This window comes from Mustela erminea, chromosome 5 (assembly GCF_009829155.1).
Source record: "Mustela erminea isolate mMusErm1 chromosome 5, mMusErm1.Pri, whole genome shotgun sequence".
NCBI lineage: Eukaryota > Metazoa > Chordata > Mammalia > Carnivora > Mustelidae > Mustela > Mustela erminea.
Window position 1 is genome coordinate 32,796,298 of NC_045618.1, and position 24,914 is coordinate 32,821,211.

A 24,914-nucleotide genomic window follows, 5' to 3' on the forward strand; every position below is an offset into this window, starting at 1 on the left:
ATATATAACATCTTCTTTAACCATTCATCTGTCAGGGATATTTAGACTGCCTCCATATCTTGGCTAAAGTAAATAATGCTGCAGTGAACATAGGGGTAGGTTTGTTTGTTTGTTTCTTTAAGTAGGCTCCATTCCTAGCACAGAGCCCAACAGGGCTTTAACTCATGACCCTGAGATCAAGACATGAACTGAAATCAAGAGTTGGATACTTAACAAACCGAGCCACCCAGGCATCCCATTATTCTTTTAGAATTAGTGTTTTCATTTTCTTTTCTTTTTTTTTTAAGATTTTATTTATTTATTTGACAGACAGAAATCACAAGTAGGCAGAGAAGCAGGCCGAGAGAGAGAGGAGCAAGCAGGTTCCCCACTGAGCAGAGAGCCCATTGTGGGGCTTGATCCCAGGACTCTGGGATCATGACCTGAGCCGAAGGCAGAGGCTTTAACCCACTGAGCCACCCAGGCGCCCCAGTGTTTTCATTTTCTTTGGGTATATACCTAGGAGTAGATGTGCTAGATCATACAGTATTTCTATTTTTAATTTTTTGACGAATCTCTGTAATGTTTGCCAGAGTGGTTTCACCAGACTGTTACATTCCTGCCAGAGTGGTTTCACCAGACTGTTACATTCCTGTCAGTGGTGCATAGCGGTTCCTTTATCCTCAACATCTGTTGTTTCTTATCTTTTTGATACTGGCCATTCTGAAAGGCATGAGGTTATCTCTCACTGTGGTTTTGATTTGTGTTGCATTTCCCTGATGATGACTGATGCTGAGCATCTTTCAGTGTGTCTGTTGGGCATCTCTATGTCTTCTTTGGAAAAATGTCTCTTCCAGTCCTCTACCCATTTTTTTTAAAGTCAGATTTTTTGTGTGTGTGTGTAAGATAGATGAGTTTCTCACATATTTCATTATTAACCCTTGATTCAGATACTTCATTTGCAGGTACCTCCCATTCATTGGGTTGTCTTTTCATTCTGTTGATAATTTCTTTTGCTATGCAAAACTTTTTAAAGGTTTTTTAAAATTTATTTATTTGACAGAGATCACAAGTTGGGGGGGGGGGGCAAGCTTCCCGCTGAGCAGAGAGCCCTATGCGAGGCTCCATTCCAGGACCCTGAGATCATGACCTGAGCCAAAGGCAGAGGTTTTAACCTAGTGAGCCACCCAGGTGCCCTGATGCAAAACTTTTTAGATTCATCTAGTCCCACTTGTTTATTTTTGCTTTTGTTGCCCTTGACTGAGGAGACAAATCAAAAAAATACTGCTTAGACTGATGTCCAAGAACTTATTGTCTGTTTTAGGAGTTTTATGGTTTCAGAACTTAGAAGAACTAAATGTAGTTCCTTTTGGTTATGATGGAAGAAAGTGGCTGAGTTCCATTCTTTTGCAGGTAGATGTCCAGTTCCCTCAACTAATTTATTGAAGGAACTGTCTTTTCTCCATTGTATATTCTTGCGTCCTTTGTCATTGAATGGCCATATAAGCATGGGTTCATTTCTGGGCTTTCTATTTTGTTCCATTGATCTTTTATGCCAGTACCATACTGTTTCAATTACTATAGTATTGTGTAATGTAGCCTGAAAGCTGGGAGTGTGAGCCTCCAGCTTTGTTATTCTTTCTTGAAATTGCTTTAGCTATTCATGGTCTTTTCTGATACCATATAAATTTTAGTATTATTTGTTCTTAGTTCTGTGAAAACATGTTCTTGGTACTTCAGTAGGGATCGCACTGAATCTGTAAATTGCTTTGGGTAGTATGGACATTTTAACGATATTAATTTTTCCAGTCCAAGAGCATGGTATGTCTTTGCATTTATTTGTGTCATCTTTGATTTCTTTCTTCACTGTCTTACGGTTTTCAGAGTACAGGTTCTTCACCTCCTTGGTTAAATTGATTCCTAGACATTTTATTCTTTATAATGATTCACTTTCTTCTTTTTTAACTTTCTTTTTTTTAACATTTTTTAACATTTTATTTATCTACTTATTGTGAGAGAGAGAAAGAGCACAAGCAGGGGGCAGCAGGCAGAGGGAGAGGTAGGCTCCACCCTGAGCAGGAAGACTGATGTAGGACTCAGCTCAATCCTAGGACCTGAGCCAAAGCCAGAGGCTTAACCGGCTGAGCCACCCAGGTATCCTAACATTTTATTCTTTCTTTTTTTAATTTTTTAATTTTTTTAAATAAACATATAATGTATTTTTATCCCCAGGGGTACAGGTCTGTGAATCGCCAGGTTTACACGTTTCACAGCACTCACCATAGCACATACCCTACCCAATGTCCATAACCCCACCACCCTCTCCCTCCCCCCTCCCCCCAGCAACCCTCAGTTTGTTTTGTGAGATTAACAGTCTCTTATGGTTTATCTCTTTCCCGATCCCATCTTGTTTTATTTATTCTTTTGCTACCCCCCAAACCCCTCATGTTGCATCTCCACTTCCTCATATCAGGGAGATCATATGATAGTTGTCTTTCTCCGATTGACTTATTTCGCTAAGCACAATACCCTCTAGTTCCATCCACTTCGTGGCAAATGGCAAGATTTCATTTCCTTTGATGGCTGCATAGTATTCCATTGCATATATGTACCACATCTTCTTTATCCATTCATCTGTTGATGGACATCTAGGTTCTTTCCATGGTTTGGCTATTGTGGACATTGCTGCTATAAATATTCGGGTGCACATACCCCTTCGGATCACTACGTTTGTATCTTTAGGGTATATACCCAGTAGTGCAATTGCTGGGTCATAGGGTAGCTCTATTTTCAGCTTTTTGAGGAACTTCCACACTGTTTTCCAGAGTGGTTGCACCAGCTTGCATTCCCACCAACAGTGTAGGAGGGTTCCCCTTTCTCCACATCCTCGCCAGCATCTGTCATTTCCCCACTTGTTAATTGTAGCCATTCTTACTGATGTGAGGTGGTATCTCATTGTGGTTTTGATTTGTATTTCCCTGATGCCAAGTGATGTGGAGCATTTTTTCATGTGTCTGTTGGCCATCTGGATGTCTTCTTTGCAGAAATGTCTGTTCATGTCCTCTGCCCATTTCTCAATTGGATTATTTGTTCTTTGGATGTTGAGTTTGCTGAGCCCTTTATAGATTTTGGATACTAGCCCTTTGTCCGATATGTCGTTTGCAAATATTTTCTCCCATTCTGTCAGTTGTCTTTTGGTTTTGTTGACTGTTTCCTTTGCTGTGCAGAAACTTTTGATCTTGATGAAATCCCAATAGTACATTTTTGCCCTTGCTTCCATTGCCTTTGGCAATGTTCCTAGGGAGAAGTTGCTGTGGCTGAGGTCGAAGAGGTTGCTGCTGTGTTCTCCTCAAGGATTTTGATGGATTCCTTTCTCACATTGACGTCCTTCATCCATTTTGAGTCTATTTTCGTGTGTGGTGTAAGGAAATGGCCCAATTTCATTTTTCTGCATGTGGCTGTCCAATTTTCCCAACACCATTTGTTGAAGAGGCTGTCTTTTTTCCTTTGGACATTCCTTCCTGCTTTGTCGAAGATGACCATAGAGTTGAGGGTCTTTTTCTGGGCTCTCTACTCTGTTCCATTGATCTGTGTGTCTGTTTTTGTGCCAGTACCATACTGTCTTGATGATGACAGCTTTGTAATAGAGCTTGAAGTCTGGAATTGTGATGCCACCAACTTTGGCTTTCTTTTTCAATATTCCTTTAGCTATTCGAGGTCTTTTCTGGTTCAATATTAATTTTAGGATTATTTGTTCCATTTCTTTGAAAAAAATGGGTAGGATTTTGATAGGGATTGCATTAAATGTGTAGATTGCTTTAGGTAGCATAGACATTTTCACAATATTTGTTCTTCCAGTCCATGAGCATGGAACATTTTTCCATTTCTTTGTGTCTTCCTTAATTTCTTTCAAGAGTTCTTTGTAGTTTTCTGAGTATAGATTGTTTGCCTCTTTGGTTAGGTTTATTCCTAGGTATCTTATAGTTTTGGGTGTAATTGTAAATGGGATTGACTCCTTAATTTCTCTTTCTTCTGTTTTGTTGTTGGTGTAAAGAAATGCAACTGATTTCTGTACATTGATTTTTTATCCTGACACTTTACTGAATTCCTGTACAAGTTCTAGCAGATTTGGAGTGGAGCCTTTTGAGTTTCCACATGTAGTATCATATCATCTGCAAAGAGTTATAGTTTGACTTCTTCTCTGCTGATTTGGATGCCTTTAATTTCTTTTTGTTGTCTGATTGCTGAGGCGAAGACTTCTATTACTATGTTGAATAGCAGTAGTGATAACGGACATCCCTACCATGTTCCTGACCTTAGCAGAAAAGCTTTCAGTTTTTCTCCATTGAGAATGATATTTGCAGTGGGTTTTTCATAGATGGCTTTGATAATATTGAGGTGTGTGCCCTCTATCCCTACACTTTGAAGAGTTTTAATCAGGAAGGGATGTTGTACTTTGTCAGATGCTTTTTCAGCATCTATTGAGAGTATCATATGGTTTTTGTTCTTTCTTTTATTAATGTATTGTATCACATTGATTGATTTGCAGATGTTGAGCCAACCTTGCAGCCCTGGAATAAATCCCACTTGGTCGTGGTGAATAATCCTTTTAATGTACTGTCGGATCTTATTGGCTAGTGTTTTGGTGAGAATTTTTGCATCTGTGTTCATCAAGGATATTGGTCTGTAATTCTCTTTTTTGATGGGATCCTTGTCTGGTTTTGGGACCAAGGTGATGCTGGCCTCATAAAATGAGTTTGCAAGTTTTCCTTCCATTTCTATTTTTTTGGAACAGTTTCAGGAGAATAGGAATTAATTCTTCTTTAAATGTTTGGTAGAATTCCCCTGGAAAGCCGTCTGGCCCTGGGCTTTTGTTTGTTTGGAGATTTTTGATGACTGTTTCAATCTCCTTACTGGTTATGGGTCTGTTCAGGTTATCTATTTCTTCCTGGTTCAGTTGTGGTAGTTTATATATCTCTAGGAATATATCCATTTCTTCCAGGTTGTCGAATTTATTGGCGTAGAGTTGTTCATAGTATGTTCTTAAAATTGTTTGTATTTCTCTGGTGTTAGTTGTGATCTCTCCTCTTTCATTCATGATTTTATTTATTTGGGTCCTTTCTCTTTTCTTTTTGATAAATCTGGCCAGGGCTTTATCAATCTTATTAATTCTTTCAAAGAACCAGCTCCTAGTTTCGTTGATTTGTTCTATTGTTTTTTTAGTTTCTATTTCATTGATTTCTGCTCTGATCTTTATTTTTTCTCTTCTCCTGCTGGGTTTAGGCGTTCTATGTTTTTTCTCCAGCTCCTTTAGCTATAGGGTTAGGTTGTGTATTTGAGACCTTTTTTGTTTATTGAGAAAGGCTTGTATCGCTATATATTTTCCTCTCAGGACTGCCTTTGCTGTGCCCCACAGATTTTGAACCATTGTGTTTTTATTATCATTTGTTTCCATGAATTTTTTCAATTCTTCTTTAATTTCCTGGTTGACCCATTCATTCTTTAGAAGGTTGCTGTTTAGTCTCCATGTATTTGGGTTCTTTCCAAATTTCCTCTTGTGATTGAGTTCTAGATTCAGAGCATTGTGGTCTGAAAATATGCAGGGAATGATCCCAATCTTTTGATGCCAGTTGAGACCTAATTTATGACCCAGGATGTGATCTATTCTGGAGAATGTTCTGTGTGCACTAGAGAAGAGTGTGTATTCTGTTGCTTTGGGATGGAATGTTCTGAATGTATCTGTGATGTCCGTCTGGTCCAGTGTGTCATTTAAGGCCTTTATTTTCTTGTTGATCTTTTGCTTGGATGATCTGTCCATTTCAGTAAGGGGAGTGTTAAAGTCCCCTACTATTACTGTATTATTGTTGATGTGTTTCTTTAATTTTGTTATTAATTGGTTTATATAGTTGGCTGCTCCCATGTTGGGGCATATATATTTAAAATTGTTAGATCTTCTTGTTGGACAGACCCTTTGAGTATGATATAGTGTCCTTCCTCATCTCTTATTATACTCTTTGGTTTAAAATCTAATTTGTCTGATATAAGGATTGCCACCCCAGCTTTCTTCTGATGTCCATTAGCATGGTAAATTGTTTTCCACCCACTCACTTTAAATCTGGAGGTGTCTTTGGGTCTAAAATGAGTTTCTTGTAGGCAGCATATTGATGGGTTTTGTTTTTTTATCGATTCTGATACCCTGTGTCTTTTGATTTGGGGCATTTAGTCCATTTACATTCAGGGTAACTATTGAGAGATATGAATTTAGTGCCATTGTATGGCATGTAAGGTGACTGTTATTGTATATTGTCTCTGTTCCTTTCTGATCTACTAGTTTTAGGGTCTCTGTTTGCCTAGAGGCCACCTTTCAATCTTTCTTGTAGAGCTAGTTTGGTGTTTGCAAATTCTTTCAGGTTTTGTTTGTCCTGGAAGCTTTTTCTCTCTTCTTCTATTTTCAGTGATAGCCTTGCTGGATATAGTATTCTTGGCTGCATGTTTTTCTCGTTTAGCGCTCTGAATATATCATACCAGTTCTTTCTGGCCTGCCAGGTCTCTGTGGATAAGTCTGCTGCCAATCTAATGTTTTTACCATTGTACGTTACAGACTTCTTTTCCCGGGCTGCTTTTAGGATTTTCTCTTTGTTGCTAAGACTTGTAAATGTTACTATTAGGTGATGGGGTGTGGACCTATTTTTATTGATTTTGAGGGGGGTTCTCTGCATCTCCTGGATTTTGGTGTTTGTTCCCTTTGCCATATTAGGGAAATTCTCTACAGTAATTCTCTCCAATATATCTTCTGCTCCCCTCTCTCTTTCTTCTTCTGGAATCCTAATTATTCTAATGTTGTTTCGTCTTACGGTGTCACTTATCTCTGGAAATCTCCCCTCGTGGTCCAGTATTTGTTTGTCTCTCTTTTGCTCAGCTTCTTTATTCTCTGTCATTTGGTCTTCTATATCGCTAATTCTTTCTTCTGTCTCATTTATCCTAGCAGTAAGAGCCTCCATTTTTGATTGCACCTCATTAATAGCTTTTTTTATTTCAACTTGGTTAGATTTTAGTTCTTTTATTTCTCCAGAAAGGGCTTTTATCTCTCCGGAGAGGGTTTCTCTGATATCTTCCATGCCTTTTTCGAGCCCAGCTAGAATCTTGAGAATCGTCATTCTGAACTCTAGATCTGACATATTATAGTGTCCGTATTGATTAGGTCCCTAGCCTTCAGTACTGCCTCTTGGTCTTTTTTTAATGTGGTGAGTTTTAAAGCCTCGTCATTTTGTCCAGATAAGATTATATGAAGGAGCAAATAAAATACTAAAAGGGTGACAAAGACCTCAGGAAAATGTGCTTTAACCAAATCAGTAGAGATCCCAAATCGTGGGAGGGAGAAAGGGGATAAAAAGTAGTTCAGGAAAAAAAAGTTGAAAACGAATACAGAAAAAATATTTAAAAAGAAAAAAAAATTATATATATATTAGACTGGTGACTAGAACAAGGTCACACACTTAATTTTGGGAGTATTTTGGTCTCTTAGAAGAAACTACCTCCCCAAATTTTAAAGAATGGAAAACATATATAAGGGTAGACACAATGAAGGGATGGAATATGCCTATAAAGATAAAAAAAAAATTTTAATTTCTAAAAAAGGAGTTGATAAAGTAAGTTGGTTGGGAGAATAAAGAAAAAGAAAGTGGAGAGAATTTGCTCGGGCTGGAGACTAGAACAAGCCCGGAGCTAGATTTAGGATATATTTTGTTCTATTAGGAGAAGTTGTACCCCAAATTTTTTAGAAGAAAAAACCCTATGTGTATACAAAAATATAGTTAGATACCATGAAAGATAAAATATGACTATAATAATGAAGGTTCAAAAAAGATTATTATTTTTTTGAAAGATATTATTTTTTGAAAGATTATTTTTATTATTTTTAAGATAAACTAGTTTAAAAAAACATTGAAAGAGGAAAGGGTAAAAGTTAAAAAAATTTAGCAGAAGAAAAAAAAAATTAACTGCAAGACTAAAGAATCATGGGGGAAAAGCCATGAATTCCTTGCTTTGTTTTCTCCTCTGGAATTCCACTGTTCTCCTTGGTAAGTGAGCTTGGTCTTGGCTGGATTTCTTGTTGATCTTCTGAGGGAGGGGCCTGTTGTAGTGATTCTAAAGTGTCTTTGCCTGAGACGGAATTGCCCCGCTCTTACCCAGGGGCTGGGCTGAGTAGTTCGGCTTGGGTTCCGTTCGCTTTGGGGAGCTTTTGTTTCCTGAATGCTTTCCATAGAGTTCCAGAGGATGGGAATGGTAATGGTGACCTCCCAGTCTCCGGTTGGGAGGAGCCGAGAGCTCGGGACCCCACTCCTCAGTGCGCCCTCAGAGAAAAGCGCTCAATCACTCCCCTTCAGATAAAAGCGCTCAGTCACTCTCTTCTCCCTGGTCTCTGGCGGGGCCGGGAGCTCATCCAGCCTGTGACCTGTTCAAGGTAACCCTGAGTTGCAAGCTTACTCCTCGGCTTTGTCCCTGTACCCAGTTTCCCTGCTCTAATACCTGCAAGCTCTGCGACACTTAGATACCCCCGATCCTTCTGTCACTCCATGGGACCTGGGGCCACGCTGACCCCACGTGGGCTTCACCCCAGTTTAGCCTCTGAAGCAATGTCCCTCAGTGGAGCGGACTTTTGAAAGTCCTGATTTTGTGCTCCATTGCACTGCTGCTTGCCGGGAGGCGGCCCCTCCCCCCTGCAGTCTCTCTTCCCGTCGCTTTGGATTCACTTCACCGCGGGCCCTACCTTTCAGAAAGTGGTCCATTTTCTGTTTCTAGAATTGTTGCTCTTCTGCTCTTCAATCTCCTGTTGGATTTGTAGGTGTTTGCAATGGTTTGATAAGCTATCTAGCTGATCTCCTGCTACTTGATGTAGTCTCAGCCTGCTACTTCTCTGCCATCTTGACTCCCCATTTTATTCCTTTTAATGCAATTGTAAATGGTATTTTTTTTCTTAATTTTTTTCTGCTAGTTTGTTTCCATATAGAATGCAACAGATTTCTGTATATTTTGTGTACTGTGACTTTAGATCCCACAGTTTTTTTGGTGGAGTCTTTTGTGTTTTCTAAATATAGCATTATGTCATCTGCAAATAGTGACTGTTTTAGTTCTTCCTTGACAGTCTAGATGCCTTCTATTTCTTTTTCTTCTCTGATTGCTGTAGCTAGAACTTCCAGTACTGTCTTGAATAAAAGTTGCGAGAGATGCATCGTTGTCTTGTTCCTGATCTTGTCTTATTCCGGATCTGTTGAGTATGATGTTAACTGTGGGTTTGTCATATATGATGGCCTTAATTATGATGAGTTGTTTCCTCTATACCCATTTTGTTAAAAGTTTTTATATTTTGTTAAATGCTTTTTTTTTTTGCATCTGTTGATGATCATATGATTTTTAGCCTTCATTTAGTTAATGTGGTATATTACATTGATTGGTTTGCGAAAATTAAACCGTTCTTGCATTCCTGGAATAAATCCCACTTGGTTGTGGTGGAAGGTTTTTTTCCCCCCCTAATATCTAGATTCTTGCTTTATTTTCTTGAGTCAGGATTTCTAACTGTCTTGCCAGAACATGCACATTTGAACTTTTATTGTTGTTGTTTTCTTTTTTTCATTTTGTTTTATCCATCATTCTTCGTTGTTTTTCTTTTTAAGCTTTTATTTAAATTCCAGTTAGTTAACGTATAGGGTAATACTAGTTTCACAAGTAGAATTCTGTGAGTCATCACTTCCATACAACACCCAGTGCTCCTCACAAATGCCCTCCCAATATTTGTCATGCATTTAACCAATCCCCCTGCCACCTTCCCCAAGCAAACCACAGTTTGACTTCTTCCTTTCCCATTTGGTTGCCTTTTGCTGAGGCTAGGTCTGAACGATCTTTTTAATGTACTTGAAATGCAGTTTGTTAATATTTTGTTGAGGATTTTTACATCTATGTTCATCAGTGATACTGGCCTGTAATTTTCTGTTTTTGTTTTCAGGGTAGTGTTGGCCTGATAGAATTAATTTGGACATGTTCCTTTCTCTCTGTCATTTTTTAATAGTTTGAGAAAGAGGTTGTAACTATTTTTTAAATGTTTGTTAGAATTCACCCGTGATTTCATCTGATCCTGGACTTTTGTTTGTTGAAAGTTTTTTGATTACTGATTTAATTTCATTACTAATAATTGGTCTGTTCAGGCTCTTTCTTCCTATTGCACTCTTAGAAGATGGTTTCTAGGAATTTGTCCATTTCTTCTAGTTTGTCAGCAGTCCCCTCTTTTTTTTTTCTTGATGACTCTGGCTAAAAGTTTATCACTTTTGTGTTTTCAGAGAACTAACCCTTAGTTTCATCGATCTTTTCTGTTCTTTCAGTCTCTATTTCATTTATTTCTACTCTACTCTTTGGTATCATTTCCTTCCTTCTGCTTTGGGTTTTTATTGTTACCCTTTTTCTAGTTTCTTTTGGTCAAGGTTAAATTGTTTATTTGAGGGTCGAGTGGGTGGCTCAGTCATTAAGCATCTGCCTTCACCTCAGGTCATGATCTCAGGGTACTGGGATCGAGCCCTGCATCAGACACACAGCTCACTGGGGAGTCTGCTTCTCCCTCTCCCACTCCCCCTGCTTGTGTTCCCTCTCTCTCTGTCAAATAAATAAATAAAATCTTTAACAAAAAATTGTTTGAGTTTTTCTTATTTTTTGATGTAGGCTGTATTGCTATAAACTTCCTTCCTAGAACTGCTTTTGCTGTGCCCCAAAGATTTTTAAAATACTGTGTTTCCATTTTCATTCGTCTCAAGGTATTTTTTTTTTTATTTCCACTGATTTCTTTGTTGACCCATTGGTTGTTTAGTAGTATGTTGTTTGGCTTCTACATAGTTTTTTTCCACTTTTTTTCTTGGAATGGATTTCCAGTTACCATACCATTATAGTCTAAAAAGATGCTTGATAGGATTTTGATCTTAAATATATTGAGACTTGCTTTGTGTCCTAACATTAATTAGCCTGAAGAATGTTCCATGTGCACTTGAAAAGAATGTGTATTCTGCTATTTTTAGGTGGAATGTTCTGTGTATATCTGTTAAGTCCCCCTGGTCTAATTTGTCATTCAAACCCACTTTCCTTATTGACTTTTGGTCTAGATGGTCTATCTGTTGATGTAAATGGGGTGTTAAAATCCCCTGCTGTTATGGTATTACTATCAATTTCTCCCTTTATGTCTATTAATATTTGCTTTATATATCTACATATATAGGTTTCCTGTGTTGGATGCATAGATACTTATAACTGTTCCATCCTCTTGTGAGATTGGCCCCTTTATCCATCATGTAATGCCCTTTGTCTTATAATAGTCTTTGTTTAAAAATCTGTTTTGTCTCATTTAGTATTGCTACTCCAGCTTTTTTGTTTCCCTTGCATGGAAATCTTTCTTCTTCCCTTCACTTTCAGTTTGTATTTATCTTTAGGTCTGAAGTAGGTCTCTTGTAGGCAGTGTGTTGATGGTTCTGGTGTTTCATCCATGCACCCTGTGTCTTTTGATTGGAGCATTTAGTGCATTTACATTTGAAGTAATTATTGATAGGTATGTACTTATTTCCATTTTGTTCTTGTTTTCTGGTTCTTTTTGTAGTTACTCTCTATTCTTTTGCTCTCTTCCCTTGTGACTTGATGGCTTTCTTTAGTGTTGCACTTGGATTATTTTTGTGTGTGTGTGTATCTCTTGTAGGTTTTTGTTTTGTGGTTACCGTCAAGTTCGTATACAACATCCCATATATATAGCATTCTATTTTAAGTTGATGGTTGGGCACATTTTAAAAGCACTACATTTTACTCCCTCCCCCACCCCATGTTTTATGTATTTGGAATCATATTTTACATTTTTAAAAAATTCTGTGTGTCTCTTAACTACTTAATATAGATTTAGTTGATTTTACTCTCTCTATTTTTTTAAGATTTTATTTCTTTGACAGAGAGATCACAAGTAGGCAGAGAGACAGGCGGGGGTGGGGTGGGGAAGCAGGCTTCTTGCTGAGCAGAGAACCCAATGTGGGGCTCAATCCCAGGACCAAGGGATCATTACCTGAGCTGAAGGCAGAGGCTTTAACCCACTGAGCCACCCAGGAGCCCCTGATTTTACTCTTATTGTCTTCTAACCTTCACACTAACTTTGTAAGTGACTAATCTGCTACCCTCACTATATGTTTGCTTTTTTTAACTTTTTAAAAATATTTTCTTATTAACATATAATGTATTATTTGCCCCAGGGGTACAGGTCTGTGAACCATCAGGCTTACACAGTTCACAGCAGTCACCATAGCACATACCCTCCCCAATGTCCATAACCCAACCACCTTCTCCCTATCCCCCCAACCCCTGAGCAACCCTTAGTTTGTTTCCTGAGATTAACAGTCTCTTATGGTTTGTCTCCCTCCTTTACCAGTGAGATTTTTTCCTTTCATAATTTTCTTCTAGTTTTGGCCTCTTCATTTCTGCTTTAAAAAATCAACATTTCTTATAAGATTAGTTTAGTGGTAGTGAACACCTTTTAACTTATGTTTGTCTGGGAAATATCGCTCCTTCAATTCTGAATGACAGTTCTGCAGGGTATCCTAGTAATAGTTCTCCAGGGTACCGTATCCTTAGTATCTTTGGTCGTAGGTGGTTTCCTTTCAGCTCTTTGAATATGTCATAGGACTCCTTTCTGGCCTGCATAGTTTCTGCTCAAAAATCAGCCAGTAGTCTTATAGGTCTTCCTGTAACCAACCAGTTACCTTTCTCCTGTTGCTTTTAAGGTTTTCTCTTTAATTTTTGACATTTTAATTATTATGTGTCTTGGAGGACTCCTTGGCTTCATCTTGCTTGGGGCTGTCTGTGCTTTCTGGACCTGGCTGGCTGTTTCCTCCCCCAGGTTGGAGAAGAGAAGTTTTCAGCTTCTTCTGAGACCCCTATAATGCTGATGTTATGTCCCTTGATATTGTCCCAGAGGTCCCTTAATCTGTCCTCATTTTTTTTTCTTTATTTTTGCTGTTCAGTTTGGGTGGTTTCTACTATCTGCCTTCCAGAGCACTGATCCATTCTCTGCAGTCTCCAATCTGCTGTTGATTTCCTCTGGTGTATTTTTCATTGCAGTTACTGCTCAGCTCTGATTAGTTCTTTTTATATTTTCTGTCTCTTTGTTAAAGTTACACTGAGTTCATCCACTCCCAAGTTCAGCGAATGTCTCTATAACCATTAATTACATTGAACTCTATCAGTTCGATTCCTTTTTTGTTTTATTTAGTTCTTTTTTCTGAGGTCTTTCTTCTGAACATATTTCTCTGTCTCATTTTGTCTGTCTCTCTGTTTGTTCCTATGTATTTTGTAGTTCATTCACATCTTCTGGTCTTGAAGGTGGTAGCCTTGTGTAGAAGGTATCCTTTGGGGCCCAGAAGTGCAGTCACTGCTAGTCCAGCAGAGTCACTCCAGAGTGTTGCTTGTGTGGGCTGCACGTACCATCTCTTGTGCTGGGCTGCAAGTTCTGTAGGCACGCTGGTGGTTGGGGTTTGCCTGGCTAGCTCAGAGGCTGTGGCTGGTGCAGGGGCACTGGTGGTTGGGGCTGGCCTCCCCTTCCCGGGGCAGGAGTGGCTTTAGAGAGGGGCAGATCCCAGATGAGGTTGCCCATCAGGTGTGGTGGGGCAAGAGCCACTTTGGAGGGGGTACCTGCCAGGGTGGGCAGGTCTGCAGGGGGATGGCAGGAACAGGGTGAGCAGTGGTAGTGAAGTAGATAGAAAGTGCTAGAACTTTTGTTCCTAATGTCAGGCCAGCTAGGCTGAAGGAGGACAAAAAATGGTACGTGCTAATGCTTCTATTCACAGAGAAATTTCCTCTAGATCCCTTCCCCTCCAGCACACATCCTAAAATTAGTCAGATCTCTTCCATGGCCCAGGTGCTTTTCAAACTGCTGCCCTGCCCTGGGTCTTTGCATGAGTGAGATTCTGTGTACACCCTTCAGTAGCAAAGTATTAGTCTACTGTAACCCTGTTGTTCCTGTAGAGTTAAGCCCCTCTGATTTTCAGAGCCCAGCATTATAAAGGCTCCTCCTTCTAGTGCAGATCCTAGAACAGGGGGTGTCCAGTGTAGGGTTTGAACCCCTCACTCCTCGGGGAGGACCTCCACACCTGTGCTCTGCCTCCCACTTGTGGGTCAGGACACCAGGGGTTGGGATCCCAGCCAAAATGTGTCTCTGTCCCTTCTGCCCTTCTCAGTATGTCTTTTTCTTTATGTCTTTAATGTGGAAGAGTTGTTTTGCTAATCTTCAGTTCTCAGAGAGAGTTGCTCTGTGTATTGTTGCAGGCTCATTGTGTCTGTGGGAGGAGACAAGTTCAGGATCTTTCTGCAGTTTCCCCTTGTGATCTTTTTTTTTTTTTTCTCTATCAGTTTGCTTAGAGTTTTATCAATTTTACTGATCTTTGCAATAAATAATTAATATTAGGTTTCATTGATTTTTCTCTATTGTTTCTCTCTTTTGTGTTTCATTAGTCTTGTTCATGTTTAACTTGCTCTTTTTCTAGTTTAAGGTAGAAGCTGAGGTCTGATTTGAGACTATTTTCTGATATAGATGTTTAGTGCTATAAATTTCCCCTTAACTACTTCTTTAGCTGCATCCCACAGATTTTGATAATTGTAGTTTTCATTGAATTCAAAGTAGTTTCTAATAACCCTCTGATTTCTTGAACTGCTTATAAGTGTGTGATCTCCTTTCTAAGTACTTGGGGATAGCTAAATACTTCCAGATACCTTTCTACTAATGATTTCTTTCTTTTTATTTTAAAAAAGATTTGTATTTATTTATTTGAAAGAGATTGAGAGAATGAGTGGGAGGAGAGGCAGAGGAAAGCAGACTGCCTGCAGAGCAGAGAGCCCGATGAGGGACTCTATCCCAAAACCCCATGATCATGACCTGAGCCAAAGGCAGATGCTTAATCGTCTGAGCCTCCCAGGCACCCTCTGCTAATGATTTCTATTTTAATTACATTGTGGCCGGAGAGTATACTTCTCTTGATCTGTTAAATTTACTGAGACTTTTTCTATGACTTAGAATGTGGTATATCTTAGTAAAGTTCCTTTTTTTTTTTTAAAAGATTTTGTTTATTTGATAGAGAACATGTGTGCCAGGGAGAATGGGGGTGGGGGGTAGAGGAGGAAGAGAAGTATATAATATTGTTGAATGGATAGAAATGTCAGGCCAGGTCGGTTGGTAGTATTGTTAGGTCTATATTCTTACTGATTTTGTGTCTATTGAGAAGCAAGTATTAACATTCTCATCTGTAGTTAACATTCTCATCTATTTCCCTTACAGTTCTATAACTCTGTGCTTCATGTATTTTTAAGCCCTGTCATTAAGTGTATATCTAACTATTTCTGATTGCTGTATCTTCTTTATGAATTGACCTCTCTGTCGTTGCCAGGGATAAGGAAAATCATTTCAAAGTATTTGCTCTGAAATCTGTTTTGATTAAAATTGCCTTTGTAACTTTCTTTTGATTAGCGTTAGTGTGACTTAACTTTTTCCATTTTTGTGTTTTAACCTCTTGGTGTCTGTACATTTAAGTGTATTTCTTGGGCAGTGGGAGGATGAGCAAAATGGATGAAGGGTAGTGGGAGGTATAGGCCTCCAGTTATGGAATGAAAAAGCTATGGAGATGAAAGGTACAGCATAGGGAATTCTAGTCAATGGTATTGTTATAGTGTTGGTATTGTTATATAACAATTGATTGGTGTTGTTATGTAACAATGGTATTGTTATAGTGTTGGTGACAGGTGGTAGCTACACCTGTGGTGAGCATAGCATAACATATAGATTGGTTGCATCACTATATTATACATTTGAAACTAATGTAACATTTTGTGTCAACTATATACATCAATTAAAAACAAAATGAGAGGGCAGTAGTAATGTGTCCAAATAAAAACAACATACTAGTCTGTTGCAAAGTAAATAAAAAGGTGACTTAGATTTCATAATTAATAAATAAATATTTCTTGTAGGCATCATATATTTGGGGCTTGCGTTTTAATCCACTTTGACAATCTCCTTTAATTGGGCTGTTTAAGCCATTTACACTTAATGTGTTTGTTAATAAATTAGGTTGGGTTTAAGTCTGACATCTTGCTCTTTGTTTTCTGTTTGTCCCACCTCTTTATCTTCCCTTTTCCTTCTTTTTCTGCACTCTTTTGAATTATTTTCTACACTTTCGTATTATCTTCTGGCTTATTAGCTATAATTCTTCGTTATTTTAATGGTTGCTTTAAGATTTATAGTGTACGTTTTTAGCCATCACAGTCTATGGTCAGTGATGTCATACTTCATGTATAATCTGAGGACTTTATAATAAACAAGTGCTTCCATTTCTTTTCTCTGGTCTTTATAGTGTTGTTGTCATATAAACCTCATCCTGTGTTGTTAATACTGCTCTTTGAACAGTTGATTATCTTTTAAAGAGATTTCAATAGTAAGAAAAAGATCTTAGGTACTTATCCAGAGTTACCATTTCTGGTGCTCCTCATTCCATTGTTTAGATGTTTATTTCTTATTTTATCTGGTATCATTTGACTTCTGCCTGAAGGATTTCCTTTAACATTTCTTATAGTGCAAGTCCACTGATGATGAACTCTTTTCAGATTTTGTCTATCTGGAAACTCCTTTAAGGTAATTTCATGCGGCATTTGTAGGTCTTACTCAGTTCGTTTTTTTCCTGTTAGGAATCACTGTCCTTTGTTGTTGTATCCAAATGTTGTAAAAACCTTTGTTTCATATATTTTGTCTGTTTTTGTTGTTGTTTTGGGAAAGGAGGGAAAATTTGGCCTGTGTTCTCTCATCTTGAAGGCTAAAGTTCTGACCAGGAATTAGACAAAAGAAGTAAAGTGGCAACTATACAAGCAAGCAGTTAATTATCAAGTAAAATGCCTTTTGAAACCTCTCTCTGGGTGGGGCACATTAAATCTGAAATCGTGTTGATCATCTCTGGGAATTTTCCTTTACATCCCTGTCCAAGCCTCATTGTTTGGTGGTTATGAGCAGGTTGGCCTGGCTGTGAGTGGGGTCCAGAGGTGTGGCAGGAGCAGCAGCTTGTGAAGAACATCGTAGATGCGAAATGACTTCTAGAAGGAATAGCCAGGGAGAGGCCCAGGTTGGAGTTGAAAAGGTTTAGGAAAAGTTTCGGAGCACCTCTCCCTCCCCCAACTTGCTGAATTGAGGTGCTCTTTAATTCCCATCTCTGGAAAGCTATCCTGTTCACATAACAGCCAAGTATACTAGGGGCCTGATCCCACAAATTAGGTCCTGGGATTGGGGGCCATATTGTGATCCTGAGGCTCTTTTCTAAACTGTAAGACTCAAACAGAATTGTCCTCATCAGGCAGCTCTGAGCAACTTGCCATCTCTGTTTGCTTACATAGGATGAGTGAGTAAAGAAAAGAAAGGGGGAGTGGAGTGTCTTAGCCGTAATAACAAAATGCCATCGGCTGGGTGGCTTCAACAACAGAAATTTATTTTGTCACAATTCTGAGGCCGGAAAGTCCAAGATCAAGATTCCAGCAGGGTCCAGTTTCTGGTGAGGGCTTCTTTCCTGGCTTGCAGCCACCTTCTGGTGTGTCCTCACATGGCCTTTCTTCAGTGGGTAAGATGGAAAGAGAGAGACCTAGCTCTCACTTTTCCTTTTCTTATGAGGCCACCAATCCTCTTGGATTAGGATCCCATCTGAATGACCTCATTGGACCTTAGTTGCCTCCTGAAAGCCCTGTCTCCAAATACTGTCACATCAGCAGTTAGGCTTCAATATAGGACTTTGGGGAGGACAAAAATATTCAGTCCCTTGCAGAGTGTATGAGATTCCACAGCTACGGAGGTATCTGTCTAACAGGTATGAGTCAGGTCTCTTGTCAGCCCCTCATTTCTGGTGGCCATTCCCTCCATAGGGATATATGTGATAGTAATAGGACTACTACATACCTCCAAACCAAAGCATTTAAAATAAGATTTGGATTCCAGTTTATGGTTGAAATGAATAGGAGCGTCCTGAATGTACCTTTTTGGTCACTGTATAGATTCAGTGGGAACAGGGACAGATCTCCTGATAGATTTCCTGTGTCTTGTCTCCAGGTTCTTCTTTGCGGTCCAGTTGGTCCAAAGCTGCATGAACTTCTTGATGATAATGTATTTGTTCCACCAGAGTCATTGCAGGAAGTGGATGAGTTCCACCTTATTTTAGAATATCAAGCAGGTAAGAGAAATGAGTACGTAATGGTGTGAGACTGGACAGAGGATTGTGTGTTGTCAGATTGGGGTGTGACTGTGCTAGAAATTGATCTTTGTAAGTTGACAGGACCCTTTCTTGCCTTACGAGTTCCCTGACCTCTTGGTTCTGCTGAGCTGAAACTGGCCATTGTCTCAGAATAGAGAGTAGCGTAACATTGAAGAAAATTCCCAGATCTACAGACAAAACTGATCTGAACCCAAGAGAAGTTCAGCTCTAGGAAAACCAGCATCTTGAATAAAAGTGAGAATGTGTTAAACACACATATAGGAAGTTTTTCTTTATTACTAAGGAAAGAGAAGGGCAAGTAACATCTGTTCAGCGCTATGCTGGATTCTGCCCTGGGCTTTTCTGGCCAACTGTTCCAAGCCGTTTGGGATTGATTCCAGGCCTCTGGCAAACTTCCTTTGAAGGATTTTATTTTCCCTGGGATGTGGTAGTGAAGTGTTTGTATTTAGCAACACTTACATTATTTTCCATTATATAATGTTCCGGCACTCCTGAGTCCAAATCCAGCCCACCCAGCGCACTCCCAGAAATTTTTTGTCACAGAGACTACAGTTCTGATTCTTAGAGAATCCTAAATACCTGAACACATTTTAACTCTTCAATTCTGTGTATTTGCTGTTGTCTCTTTCCTCTGCTTAGAACTCAGACTCTTGAATGTCTGACTCAACACATGATTAACTCAAAGACTCAAGCATCTAAACAGACTAATTGGTCCCTTAAAGCACTTTTTTAATAGGCTTCAGTGAGCTGCTTCCAAGCTGATTAAGAGAAGCTTACCTGCTAGAGTAATTCATGTGAGACAGGAAATAGAGTGCTCCTGGAAAATTATGTTTTCCATGTGCATAAAAAGAATTGTTTGTCTCTGGTTCTCTTTGGGTTGTTTATTGGATCAGGGAGTTGGGAAGGGCTAGGTCTGAACATTATGGACAGACCGTTGCAGTAGGCAGTTCACATTTCCTTGTGTGCAAGTTTGGAGTTTCTCAGAAACTCAGAATGATAGCTCTTACTGCTAAGACTGTGGCAAGGGTCCAGAGGTACTGTGCGCTCCTTCAGTGAAAGGCATGAACCCGACTGTTGACAGGAAGGGTCTGGAAGAGCTAAAGATGTGCCTTGGAAGTGCTGCTGCTGCCAGTTCCAGATTCCTCTCTCTTGTACCCTGCTGGTGCTCCCCTCCTGATCCGGGAACCTTCCTGGTTCCTGGTTTCTGTCATCTTCCCTGGTGACTGCAGGGTGGAGAGACTGCTCTCCTCAACCAGATTTTGCTGTTGGATTTGACAGCTGTGCCTCGTGTGGAGGTAAGCAGACAGCACAGCTAATCTTGAAAGGAGACCGTCTCCATCCTTGGATTTATAAACCCCACACTTTAGTTTTTCTTTTCTGTGCCTTATTTTGTTAGTACAAAGCAGGGCCTCCCATTAAATTTTATTTGAAATTACATTTTCACTGACCCCTGGAGGGAACCTAGTCTGGTGGCAGAAGCCCTCAGATCATTTGTCTTCACAGAAATCCATCCCCAGCTTCTCTCGAATTTAGATGAATAAAAAGAGGATTTGTCACCAATCATTTCCTCCTTTTCCCCAGCCAGACTTGCCCAGAGAAGCTTGTTTTCAGGCTTTGGGCTGGGGACGTACTGAGTCACACGTAGTGGCCAAAGGGCAGGACAGTAAATTGAGAGAAGGGATCGCTCAGAGAAACACATTTCGAGCTCTGTGAGAACAAGGGGGCTTTGAGGTTCCAGACTCGTCCTGTCTGCATTCTAGTCGGTTCGCCTCTCAGGCCGCTCTGTCAGTCCTGTGTCCTGTGGGAACAGTCAGGGGGCAGCTCTCCACTTCCCTTCTCATCTTTGCCTGCAGAGGCCTATTTATTGTGCTTCTCTCACTTTTTCCCTGAGGAAATTCATTTACTTCAAGTGCCATGAGGCTCTCCTGGGTGAATTAAGCAGTGCTTCCCAGCAGCTCACTCCAGAGGGGACAGTCCCAGGTCCTGCACTCGGGAGGACTCTGATGTGGATTTCTCCCCTTGTGCAGAGCCTCATCTTTGGGGGAGATGTTGAATTTGGAGTCATACCCATATTCTTTGTTGTCACAGGCCATCGAAGTCCTCAGTCTTTCCTCTCGTTCACTTGTTCCTTTGCCCATTCATTCGTTCACACGCTGCGTGCAGGGACAGTGTGAGGCAGGATGAGCTGGTGACGGAAGGCGTGGGCCCGGTGCTCAGCTCACTGCGGGGCATGAGCTCTTGAGCAGAGGATGACAAAAGCATGTGCCCCGTCCTTAAGAGGCACCAGCAGTGGCCCAGGGGAGGAAGCAGCTGTGTCTGGTGGGGTTGGCAGAGTTAGGAAATGTGAAATTTCTAATTTCACGTTTAGGAATGTGAAATTAGGTCCTGTGACCTAATTTCATAGGGGTGAGGCCATGAAATTAGGAGAGGCTTCGCAGGGGAGGCCGCCCTTGCTTTGGGTGTTTGGAGATAAAATGGGTTCAGAGTGTTGCACTCAGCTGTGTGGACCATTATTGGATGATTTCTGTGGACAAATGATAAGGCGTGGACCAGGAATTAAAGGACTGTGGCATTTTAACCGGCATAACCATTGTGTTGGGGGTTGTAAGTAGGAAATGTCCTTTTCTGTTTTCAAAGATTTTTATATGAATGATCCACATATAAAATGTTTTTCAGAGGAATGGAATCAGTAAAGCTGAACTCACAGTAAAGGGAAGCTGGGCCCTGCCAGCCTTGACCCTTGCTCCAGAGTAAGGCCTGCACATGCATGCACACTCCCCTTGGAGAGGCAAGGCTTCTGTGCAGAGAGGCCCGTTGTAGGAAGGAGGAAGCTGTTTGCTGATAACAGCACATCAGCCTGCAGTGTGAGGAAACCCTTTGCTGCAGTTTGTCTGCCTTAAGGAAAAACTTTCTGAAGGAGTGTCCAGTAAATGTGATAGAAACCAGTGAAAAACGAGCTTTCAGTGTATGAACTCTAATTTTGTAAATGAGATGAATTCTTTACTTGGAGGGAAAGCTCTAGAAACCCAGCTCCTAAGTCTTGCCCCTCAGTCTCAGGAAAAGCCCCCATGCTGGCTGGGGGTCAGGGGGGTCATTTGGGAATTGCCTGAAGTAGGTGCAGAGTCTAGGTGGCCCTTGCACTGACTGAGTTTCAAGATTTGCTACCGAGTCTTGGCAGAAGAATGGGTGGTGAGGCTTCTCCAAGTGAACCCGGGGAAGGCCTCTGTCACTTGCCTTGCTTTAGGATACCCGCCATAGCGCACACCTCTCAAATGCTTGGCCACTGTGGGGTCTTCAGGGTAGTTCTCCACGTACGTGCACATCAGGATCTCTGGCGGTGGGCCTCGCCACCTGCACATTTAAAACTCAGCTCCCCAGGAGATTCTGACTCTGATGCGGGGCCTGTGGGGAGAGCCATTCCTGTGGTGGGCACAGATCCCAAACTGCTCCCCCCACCAGAAGACCCACCCACCAAGTGGCTCTAGCTTCCCTTGGTTTGGATCCATTGAGCAGATGCTGAGTGGGCCTGGGACAAGGGCTTGGAGAACCCGAGACATACAGTGTTCCTTTCAAGGAGCTGGCATTCTGTGTGGGGAGATGGGGGCACAGATGTGAGGGAAGTTAAGTAATGGTCTAAGTTTGAGTACTCATTCAGAACTGTAGAAGAGGTAGTTCAAAGCAAAATGATATTCCCCAGACCATATGAAGGGAAGCCTCTATGGATGTTCAAAGCAGTGAAAGTGCACCTCGGGTTGGAGCGGTCAGCAGTCACTTAGGTAGGAGGTAGCACTTGAACTTGGTCTTGAGCAGGCATTATTCCAAAGCAGCTTGATCAGAGGAGGCTAGAGCAGCCAGACGCTACCTTCTGGATCAAGTGCCGGGAAACCATCAGCGGGCAGCGGGGAGGAGGGGCTGCGGTCAGCTTGACTTGTGGAATTCCAGGCTCCGTGGGGCCCAGCTGTGAGGTGGGAAGTGCTTTGAGAAAGGTCGTGTGTCCCATGTGCACGGTGCGCACTGGGTGCTGGTATCTGGAGGTTGTGCTGCCGCTCTGTAGTGGGGAAGGGACCCAGGCATCCTGTGTGAGAGCTCAGTGGGCAGTAGAACTTCCCTGGGACTAACTGGCAGCCCCCTGAAAAAGGCGTAGCACACCCACGCTGTGTTTGTTGTTCTGTTGGGTTGGGTTGGGGTCCGGTCCTGTTCATTGGTTTCTTAACTGAGCAGGTCCTCTTGGCTGCAGCGCCATCATGGGTAGGCCATCATAGCTAGGCTCCAGTCGGCCGGAAGCCAGCCTGCCTAGGGCCAGGGCTCCAGGGAGGCCCCCTCCAGCCCCCTCAGCTAGGAGACTTAAAAGCCTCTTCCTTTTCTTCCCATTGTGTTGACTGGGCTTCTCTAGGGGAGGAGTGGGGCCGGTTAAAAGCTCCCCATGCCAACCGATTCATCTTCTCCCACGACCTCTCCAACGGGGCCATGAATATGCTGGAGGTGTTTGTGTCTAGCCTGGAGGAGTTTCAGCCAGACCTGGTGGTCCTCTCTGGATTGCACATGATGGAGGGACAAAGCAAGGAGCTCCAGAGGAAGAGGCTCTTGGAGGTAATAGCACTGTCACAGAATTTCCCAAATCTCGGCTAGCGTTTTTCCTCAGGTTCCCGCTGCTCTAGACCTCTGCAGCTCGAGCTGCCTGGGTGTCGGTCCTGGCCCCCGAGGATGATTCACGGCCACCACCACGGGGAGGTGCCTCCCAGTGCTCCTTTGGCCGCAGCGGCAGCTCAAGTAGGACAGGGCAGAACCTCCTCTTGCCTGAGCCTCTGTGCCCTGCACTACACTGAGTGTGGCTCCAGCCACGGTGTGTGTGGTCTGCGTCCTCTGTGTCCTGTGTGTCATCTCACATCAGCTGTGTTGCGGTTCCTCAGGGTAGGCCCCGGGAATAGGCTGCTCCCTTAGTGCACAGGGGCGGTTCTTGGTGCCAGGAGTTTGTGACCCTGGCTCCTCCCTGTCAGCAAGAGCATCCCTCGTCTGGAGGCTGTGTGACCCCCGGGGGCTTAGGCTTTCATCGTGATGCAAAAAAGGCTGTGACCCTTTCTTCCCTCTTGGTGAGTTCTGCTTCTGATGGCACCACTGTGCTCTTCTCTTGGCAGGTCGTTAGCTCCATTTCTGACATCCCTACTGGTATTCCCATCCACCTCGAGCTGGCCAGTATGACCAACAAGGAGCTCATGAGGAGCATCGTGCATCAGGTAAGCACAGGGGCAGCGTGTGCGGCCTTCCTTGGCCCTCACCCTCGAGGGGCCTCGCAGAGAAGTGCCCTTGTCCAGTGGGCCAGCTCTTGGGGCTCAGGGGCCGGATCCCTGAGGTAGGGATGTTCTGTCACTCAGACCTGGCTCCACAGAGATCCAGAGGAGGAGCCAGAGCCGTTGTGGACCAGGATCCCCTACTAGGTTAGAAATGTGGCAGCAGAGTGCCTGGGTGGCTCAGTGGGTTAAGCCACTGCCTTCGGCTGGGGTCATGATCTCAGGGTCCTGGGATCAAGTCCCGCATCGGGCTCTCTGCTCAGCAGGGGCCTGCTTCCTCCTCTCTCTCTTCCTGCCTCTCTGCCTACTTGTGATCTCTCTCTGTCAAATAAATAAGTAACATTCTTAAAAAAAAAAAAAAAAAAAAAAAGAAATGTAGCAGCACCACCAGTGGATCTGTGGGTCCTGTTTCTCCTGGAATGGAGAAGTTGGAGTGAACGGTTTTTGTAGTAGAACCCAAAGGAGAAAACAAAGCCCAGCTCAGCTGCTTTCAGTTGAAGTTCCAGAAGCTCAGAGGAGAGCAACTTCAGGGGAGCTTCACTTCCTCACCACCAGGCACTAAGGCGTTCGCCTCCTGCCTCTGGAAGGCAGGCGCGATCAGACCCAGGAGTACGGTGCATCTGGACACAGGCTTCAGAAGCTGGGGTTAGAGCTCCAGCTTTGCCATTCTCTAGCTTTCTGAACTTCAACCAGTTATGTAACCGTTTATTTTTTTATTATTTAACCTTTTTAAGGGGTTAAAAGGTTATTCATATGGTTCAAACCCCAATAATACTAAGATACACAATGAAGTCTCCCACCACCTGTACGCACTGTTAGTAATCTTCTTGGTTTCATCCTTATGCCTCCAGTGTCTCTGTACAGATAGAAGCAAACATGGGAATGTAGCCTTAATGTTTGGTTCCTTTTTACCCCAAAAGGTAGCACAGTGTTCAGAATATAGACTGTTCTGCACTTGGCTTTTTTTCACTGATTGGATTTGGAGGGCTTTTCTTCGTCATCACTGGGGAACATCCTGACATTTCACAACCAGGTGATGAAAGGGAGTATGGGGTTCCCTGGGTTATTCACCCTGCACCGTCTTGGTGGGCGTCTTGGTTTCTCACCTTAGCTATCCCAGGCGGTGGTGCAGCAGAGAACTTCGTACGTGACTTTCATTTCCCCTGAGCAGGTATATGTGTCCGATGAATTCGCAGGAGTACAACTGCCAGGGGCAGCCGAGAAGGCCTTTGTAAGTTTAATGCTGCCAGGATGCCCTCCGCGAGAGCTTTCCCCATTCACCTCCACTGGAACCCTTTACAAGTGCTCATTTCCTCGTATCTTTGGCACCAGGATGTGATTA

General features: G+C 42.0%; 1 protein-coding gene across 2 annotated transcripts in view; it reads left to right on the forward strand.

The window, feature by feature from the left end:
- Positions 1 to 24,914, forward strand: part of ADPGK (ADP dependent glucokinase) — a 42,474-nt gene that overhangs the window by 14,805 nt on the left and 2,755 nt on the right. For both annotated transcript variants that reach the window (XM_032342530.1, XM_032342531.1), the window contains exons 4-6: positions 18,122 to 18,242; positions 22,678 to 22,874; positions 23,420 to 23,518. In XM_032342530.1, coding sequence (XP_032198421.1) covers positions 18,122 to 18,242; positions 22,678 to 22,874; positions 23,420 to 23,518 — 417 coding nt within the window. The remainder of the gene's footprint in view (positions 1 to 18,121; positions 18,243 to 22,677; positions 22,875 to 23,419; positions 23,519 to 24,914) is intronic.